Genomic DNA, 8,286 nt, shown 5'->3' with positions numbered 1-8,286 from the left:
ATGAACCTGCGAAGTTTAATAACTGCGCTGTGTCCCTGCTTATGTGTCACAGAACGTGAGGGTAGCAGAGTTATTATAACTCTTGGAGAGCAGGTATTTTTTTTTCCCAATTAAGGAAAGCAAATGGCGAACCCAGCAGTAAAGCGTAGCTGGCTGCGTATGATTTAGCAATGTTTTTCACGCAGCTCACACGTCTACACAGGCGTAAGGACGGACACAGGCTGGACAAATAGATTTGTTTTCAGTTTTTTCCCACCAACAGGCAGCACTGCGTATATTCTATGAATAATAACTGTGTTGTGGCCCTGCCTATACAATTCTTTCCCTGCAGTATCAATGGAGGGTGCAATGCTCTGCAGAGGCGATTTTGAGAAGCCCAAAAAAAATGCAGCACAGCCAACAGCAGCCTGGACAGTACTGCACACGGATAAATATGGCCCTAGAAAGGACCGTTGAGGTTCTTGAAGGCTACACTCACTCCTAACACTCTCCCTGCCTATGCAGCACTTCTGTCCCTAATGCCAGGTGCAACGGTCTGCAGAGGCGATTTTGAGAAAAAAAAAAAAATCCCACTGCTAACAGCAGCCAACACACAGCTATCAGTGGCCCTAATAAGGACCTTTGGGGGGTCTTGAAGCCTACACTAACTACCAATTCTTTCCCTACAGCAGCTCCGGTATAAACAGCACTGTCCCTCATCTAACTCACACCGCATCTGAGGCGAGCCGCGGGAGGGGCCGACTTTTATATTAGGCGAACACCTGATCTCGCCAGCCACTCACAGCAGGGGGGTGGTATAGGGCTTAAACGTTGCAGGGGGAAGTTGTAATGCCTTCCCTGTCTTTCAATTGGCCAGAAAAGCGCGCTAACGTCTCAGGGAAGGAAGTGAAAGTAACCAGAACACCGCATGGTGTTCGTCACGAATAACGAACATCCCGAACACCCTAATATTCGCACGAATATCAAGCTCGGACGAACGCGTTCGCTCATCTCTATTAAACATCATCGTGAAGAAACAAACTTGTGCGGCTCATTGTACGTACTGTATCTGTATAAAACTCAAGTTTGTGTTTAGCTTAAGCGCTCTATAATATAAGCGGCTTTGATCTCAGTGAGTGTCCTGATTAGAGGGACTACATTTGCTTTATGAGTTTATTTAACAAGAGAAACATTCAAGTAGACTGAAATTGGGCACAAAGCAGATGAAACGGATAAATGACAAAAGCAAAATTCAGTTAAAAAGCAGCATGATTTCAAACAGAATATGGGATGTCTACTCGTTTTCAAAGGTGTAAATCACATGCAATACTTCCAGGTTTCCTGTCTTTAGTCATTCTCTTTTATCTCTTCCTACGAGGAAAGGTTAGAAAAAGAAGACCTCTGGGAAGATATGCTACAAACTTCTAAATTAGTGAAGGAGCTCCCCGCATCACTTGTATATTCTGGGTAAGACGATGTAGAGGAGATGATATTTTTAAGTCTCTGAAGAGCAATGATAAGCAGCAGGAGAAGGAAAGCCAAGAGACTAAGAAAGATGGAGACATAGACATAAACGTTTGATAAACGGTTGGGTGGTGACGATGAAGAATCCACTGACGTTGAGAGAGAGGTAGGGAACAGTTCCAAAAATGTTCCATTCCCCACTTCTTCTGGTGAAGCAACTGAAGGACCAAGGCCTGACATTTTGGCATGAGCAATGTGGCGGCCTTTCTGAAGATCTATAATGCGATCAATTTATGACATCTTGGAAGACTACTAGTAATATCCTTCCTTTGGAATGTATCCAGAGTTCTGCAGAAGGTCAGTCTGAAATAGATAAGTAAAAAAAAAAATCATTTCAGCTCTCTGAGACATTCTTTCAAAAATGCAAAGTAAAAACTGCTAATTGTATAAGCATCTTAAAGGAAATGTATTATCAGAAAATTACCTACTGTTTAAAGAGCTATTTAGCTCTGCAGCTGTGACTCTGCTGACTATCCCTGTCTTTATTTATTTTTTGCCCCGATGGACACTTCTATGGTCTAACTTCCAGTACTGTCAATGTGTCAAGTGAGCAGTCCCAGTGTCTCACTGGCATTGGATGATGTTGGACTCAATTGACAGTCCGACGTCACCTGTTGACAATGAGTGGTGGTGATCAGCCACTTGACACACTAACAGCACCAGAGGCTTGACCTAAGAAGAGTCCATCAGGGTAAAGGGAGGTGTGTATGTAAGGTTGGGACATCGAAAACGAAATATTGAAATATCGATATATTGCTAATGTTTTGGCGATACTTTCCATCGATATTGTTATGTCCAAGATATCGGTAACATCGATAGTTTAAGGCGATGTAATATTGATTTTTGTAGAGAAGTAACGTGTCTTGTGGTCCGGTGACCAGATTTCCTTTCTTTACATTCCGCCCTTTCCTTTGTGTTGTACAGGATGTAGTTTTGCTCGAGGCACTAATGAACTTACAAACAAGTTCTAGAAACTTTTGGAAAGTGTGAGGTGACTCTTTGTCACCAATAAGGTTTGCTCCAAGCAAATCGACTCTCAGAATAAGTGGGGTCTTCGGGCCCCTTCTCCACATGCGTTTAACGCTTGCGTCTAACGCGATGGCTGTGGGCAATGCTTTCTAAATGCATTTCCACATGCAGATGGAGGGCTGCGCTGAACGCATGAAGGTCGCGTCCAGAAAAGAAGACATGACATGTCGTGCGTTCAGCGACTAACGCGAACGCAGTGCCCATAGAAAAGCTAGGAGACCCATCTAACGCAATTACAATTGTGGTTGGGGCACTGCGTTCGTGTTACCAGGCCCCCGATCTTTCTAATAATAATATCTTTCAGTAGTTGCTACTTCAGTTCCTGCAGAAAGAATTTTTTCAAAAGCTGGTGAAATTCTGTCTGCTCGAAGGAGCATTTTGAAGGGAGAGCAGGCGAGCAAATTAATACTTCTTGGCTCATTGGATAACAATTATTGGGGCAATGATAAAAAACTTCTTTTCATACACCTAATGTTAATTCTATGTTTCATCTGTAATTTTTTTATTTTCATTCGTAACTTTAATATATTTTCATGTTATTAATAGTTAGAAGTTAATAATAAATTCAACAGTTTAAAGTTTTAAGAGAAAACTATATTTTTTTCGTTGATTGTTGCTTTATTAACCCTAGACTTGCTTTATTTATACAGCAGTTAAAAAAGTCGATATATCAAAATATTGATAGTATTACACCGATATTTTACAATAATCGATAGTTTGTTCAGCGATAGTCGATACTATCAACTATCAATATTTTTGTGTTGATGTCCCAACCCTATGTATATGGAAAAAAATAGTATAGAGTCAGCAGGGCTGTGGCTGCAGATCATCTCTGACTTTATTCCATGACAGGTCCTCTCTTAATGTTTATATTTTATGTTAAACATGTGTTGTAATTTTCAGCATTTTCTAAATAATTAAGTTTTGCATTTTCCTTGAGGCTATAAGTTAAAAAAAGATCCTGAAATATTGCAGTTTTCACACTGACTGAAGGCTGAAAGAATCTGCTTTGTAGAGTTGACTTTTCAGCTTGTTCTGTGTACATTGAGGGAGATGTCATCAGTTATATCATCAAAGTGCAAGATAATAATTAAAGGTAATGTATTAGAAAGCCAGAAGTACCTAACATAGTATCCCACCATTGACAACAGGCGATGGACAAGACGCAGCTCAGCTCTTCCAACATCCTACCCGCCCAGCTTTACTACACATATCATAGAGCATGATCACAACTCTCTTCTATAGAAATCAATAGGTCAATTTCTGACTTTTTGTTTTTATGTGTGGGCTCAAATCTCTGGCAAGTGCAATTCCAGCCACTCAGACAATAAAGAAAATTAAAAAAAAATATGCAATTGCAAAATAAAACAGGGAAGAAAAATGTATACAGTATATAGTTTTAATTTCCTTTAACAGAATTATTTCCCAATTTTTTTCTAGCTGTTCGAAGAAAGGATACAAAAAACAAGGTGTAAAAACTGTTTTAAGATTTTAATCATTCCTACAACACTGTCCTTTAAAATTTCTTATCTGTGCTTCTTTACAGAGTTCACAGAGCACAAAATCCTGCAACTAAAACAGAATCAATCTGAAGAGTGAATGTCTAGAGGTCTTTTGTACGGCTAGATAAAATGAACCAAGGGAAATGTTATGGCAACCCTACACAATATCTCAAAATAAAGTCATGGAGCTCGACAATGCCTTGGTTCAGGATCAGAAGTCTTTCTTTCGAATTTTAACATGAAATCCCTGACAAAGTTCATGATTCAAGGCATTATTAGAAAAACTGTGTCTTTCCTCATGATTAGAAATGCAAGTACAAGTATAGTCTCCTCCAAGTTTGATCATAGAACCAGGGGCGTAACTATAGAGGATGCAGGGTATGCGGTTGCACCCGGGCCCAGGAGCCTTAGGGGGCCCATAAGGCCTCTCTTCTCCATATAGAGAACCCAGTACTATGAGTAAAGCATTATAGTTGGGGGCCCTGTTACAAGTTTTGCATCGGGGCCTGGGAGCTTCAAGTTACGCCTCTGCATAGAACTGCTCATTCCCCAGCATTAGTTCCCATACCAGACTATTTACATAGCCCAAAAGACTTTACAGAGCTAACCATGCAAGTTCATAATATACCTGTCACTGTTTAGGCTGAGGCCACATGGAATACCAACCGGCCTACCGCTGACATGTCACCACTCTACCAACTCCCAGATCACTAATTTGCTAGCTCACTGTCCACTGCATACACTGCACTCCAGGTTAGACAAAGCAGCCACATTGCTTCCCTCTCATTGACCCATTCCCATTTGGCAGGTAACTCCTCTGACATCTCTGGACCTCCGGGCACCAGTACTCTCCTGTTGACCAGCCTATCAAACTATTAACACACAGGTGCAGCATCTCTCAAAGGTCACTCACTCTCTCCCATCAAGCCAAACCTTCTACTTATATGGACTTCTTCTGTTCCCACCTAACCGTGAGGTGACACAGCATATTGGCGTCAACACGCTCTGTCCTCAGCCCGCACCAGGCTCTTCCTGGGCCTGTCCAATCCACTGCCCCTCCCCTGCAACTATCTCCCAAATTGGCACTCAGTTCACTCATCTAACAAACTAGGTTATACTTCTACATTTTAAGGCTGGATCCACAGGTGGCATAAAAATCCACCACAAACAAATCTGCAGCAAAATCTGTACGTCTATCTTTCCAATAATTATTCCTTTTTTTCCCCAATTAAACGCTAGATCTTGGCATGCCACGTTGCTTTTGATTACTTCACACTTTATTTGAAATGTATATTTTTGGTATCAGTTTTGCATCCATTGACATTCTCAGAAGCAATTCCAGAGATATTTGTCGTTCACTCCGCAGGTCTCTAAGTGCACTGACTGCTGAATTTCCTCATTACCGACAGTCCCATCTCATTGCTTATTGCATGTTCATGCAGCCTAAAGGCCAAACTCATCTTTTGTACCAGTTGTCACTCGAACAAATTAAGTATTCAGCGCGAAGGCTCCGTGTGCTTTCTGTGCATGTGCTTTGAATTCTAACCTCCCTCTTTACGGTTAGCATAAAATATAGCAAATACACAAATATTCATAGGAATTGGAGTGTCAGTTTGCTGAGCCATGATAGTAAGTGCAGCTCATGCAGCAAAACTTAGATGTAAAAAAGACAGTAGATGGAGACCTGGATAGAAGTTTTGAAACTCTATGAAGAGTTCAGCTGCATTATTTTATTACATTAAAATCTCTCATCTGACATTTAATAATCCTCAAAATGTGATAATCTGACACTTTGATCCCATCACAGAACTGCAATATAAAGTAGTTCTGAAGCAAAAGACGGATTGAAGCAATTAGGACATTTCTGTAATTGATTATGAAACACAGTGATAGTGGCAGATTTTCTGTTACAAAGAAGTTTTTGGAGTTTTCTATGAGAGACCAATGAGACAGAATATGGGATAATTAGGTCCGATTATCAGTATATTAAAGAAGTTATCCAGGACTTAGATATTGGCAACCTATCCTTAGGAGAATGAACAAAGAAAGATATTCCAGTGCGAAGAATAAAATACAAGCCTTTATTAGGTTTGATAAAAACACAATTGATGGCAATAAGACCCAGAGTTCACATGCTTCCTTCTACGCGTTTCAAACTAAACCATTCTTACTCATGCCATGAGTAAGAAGCATTTAGTTCAAAACACATAGACCTCGGATTCAAATACTTTTCCTATGTGTTTTGAACTAAACCATTCTTACTCATGGTATGAGTAAGAATGGTTTAGTTTGAAACGCGTAGGAGAAGCATGTAAACCCGGAGTCTGTTTGCCATCAATTATGTTTTTATTAAACCAAGCAGTCTTGAATTTTATTCCTCACACTGGAATATTTTTCTTAATTCATTATTAACAAGGCCTGAGTCAACTGTCTCCAGTGAGAAAGTCATTCATGTGGGCAGTCAACTCTAGATACACCAGCTAACAAATAATAAGATTTTTTTTCTCTCCTCAGGATAGGTCATCAATATCAGATTGGTGGGGATCCCACTACCAGCACCCCTGACAATCAGCTGATTGAAGGGTCATTGGCACTCATGAGCACTGCAGGCTCTTTATTGCATATAACAGGCACAGCACCAGATATGGAAAAATGAAAGTGCCTGATATTTCAGCTAAATCCCATTCATTAAATGTGACTGAGCTGCAAAAAGGCCATGTAATTGATAAATGTGACATCACGGTCATGAATAAGAGGCAGTGAGGGCAGGATTAAGCCACACCTCTTCAAATAGCTGATGGGTGGAGATGCCAGGGGTATGCCCACCACCGATCTTATATACTAAGATTATGCCAACATTAATGTTGCAGAAATCCCTCTAAAGAAGTGGAATTGCATAATTTAGTTTATAAAAAGTAATATATTTAATTACATTTTAGTGATTTTTTATTAAGCAGTAGTATTCTACAAAATCTCACCTTCTCTTAAGGATCACCAAAGGAACACTATTTTTGTTTCTGCAGCTCACTACAAAAGTGAATTCTCAAACAGCCAGAACATTTTGGTATATGTAAGCCCAGTAAAATCATACTAAAGAAAAGTATCTGAGCCCCAAATAAAAGTATGGAAGTCTCGGCAAGCGTCCTAAAAGCATCCATCAGTGTGACAATTTATACATTATGTTCTTAAGTGCAGATGTCGTGGGTGGTGGTGTTGCAATGTAGGATTCAAGATATGATACAGCAGATGGAGTAACCAGAGTTTACAATATTTATTTAAAACAAGAAAATGGGATTGAACTTTCACCTTAAAGACCTAAGCACTAACTATCACTAGCTAAAACATTGGCATAACAAGCCTATGTCAGCAATCTGTGATAACAGTAATCTCTTGTGACCGATAACAATTACACTTGTCTAAGAACGATACTGTCTCAGAGGAACACAAGTTTGGGATAAAATACACAGCTTTCCCTTTAAGGGTTAACACTCCAATACAGGCTCTTAGAAAAGCTGCTTCCCATATACAATGTCCCTTTAAATAACACCATTTTTTATGAGTTTCACAAATGGAGTCTCAGAAACTTAGCAACAGCTTAGTGTCCTTAATATAAGCCCTATCTTCTGCAGCAGGCCTGCTGAAAACTATAGTTTAACCCTTTACTTATTGTACACGCTTAGCTTTTTTTTTTTAGGCCGGCCCAACTTACAATTCTGTGGAGCAGGAATTGCTGCTGCTACCAGCCTAAACTTGTTTGAGGTTAGGAGGATGACTCTGCCTCTCTGTCCTCAGTCCCTATTACAGTCCAATCTTCGCTCCAGGCAATCGGCACAGCAGGTCTCTCAGGCCATCTCTCGCTCAGGCTCTAATCCTCTGCCGTCCAGGCACCTTTTTCTCAGCAACCTCTCTTTCTCCTCTGTCCTGCACTGGTTCTGCTCCTCAGCACAGCTCAAACACAACTCATTACATAGCAAAAAATTGCCCCTTTTTATATCAGGGCATCCTCCGTCTTGAAAATCCACAGCGAGCAGGCTCAATTCAGCTGTGCTGAAGTTGGGCACAAATTTTTGTGCATTCTGTAATTCTGGTGCACTCATTAAGAAATTATATTTAAGAATCTTGATACATATTTCAATATGCAACAAATTAATTCTATACTTAATACACTTGTATATAAAACATAGCACAGCTGTTTGTCACAATGCTTGATAAAGGCCCAGTTGATCTTGGCTGAATCGTTGCATATGATTAA

General features: G+C 40.2%; 1 protein-coding gene across 3 annotated transcripts in view; it reads right to left on the bottom strand.

Moving 5' to 3' along the window:
• Nucleotides 1-1,179: 1,179 nt before the first annotated feature.
• The window catches only part of SERTM1 (serine rich and transmembrane domain containing 1), an 82,903-nt gene continuing 75,796 nt past the window's right edge, over nucleotides 1,180-8,286 (bottom strand). For all 3 annotated transcript variants that reach the window (XM_066593404.1, XM_066593395.1, XM_066593410.1), the window contains exon 2: nucleotides 1,180-1,806. In XM_066593404.1, the coding sequence (XP_066449501.1) occupies nucleotides 1,351-1,683 (333 nt within the window). In that variant the 5' untranslated portion in view covers nucleotides 1,684-1,806 and the 3' untranslated portion in view covers nucleotides 1,180-1,350. The remainder of the gene's footprint in view (nucleotides 1,807-8,286) is intronic.

This window comes from Eleutherodactylus coqui, chromosome 1, assembly GCF_035609145.1.
Source record: "Eleutherodactylus coqui strain aEleCoq1 chromosome 1, aEleCoq1.hap1, whole genome shotgun sequence".
Lineage (NCBI taxonomy): Eukaryota > Metazoa > Chordata > Amphibia > Anura > Eleutherodactylidae > Eleutherodactylus > Eleutherodactylus coqui.
Note: the sequence above shows the minus strand (reverse complement) of the source record. Positions and strands in the feature narration are given on the sequence as shown.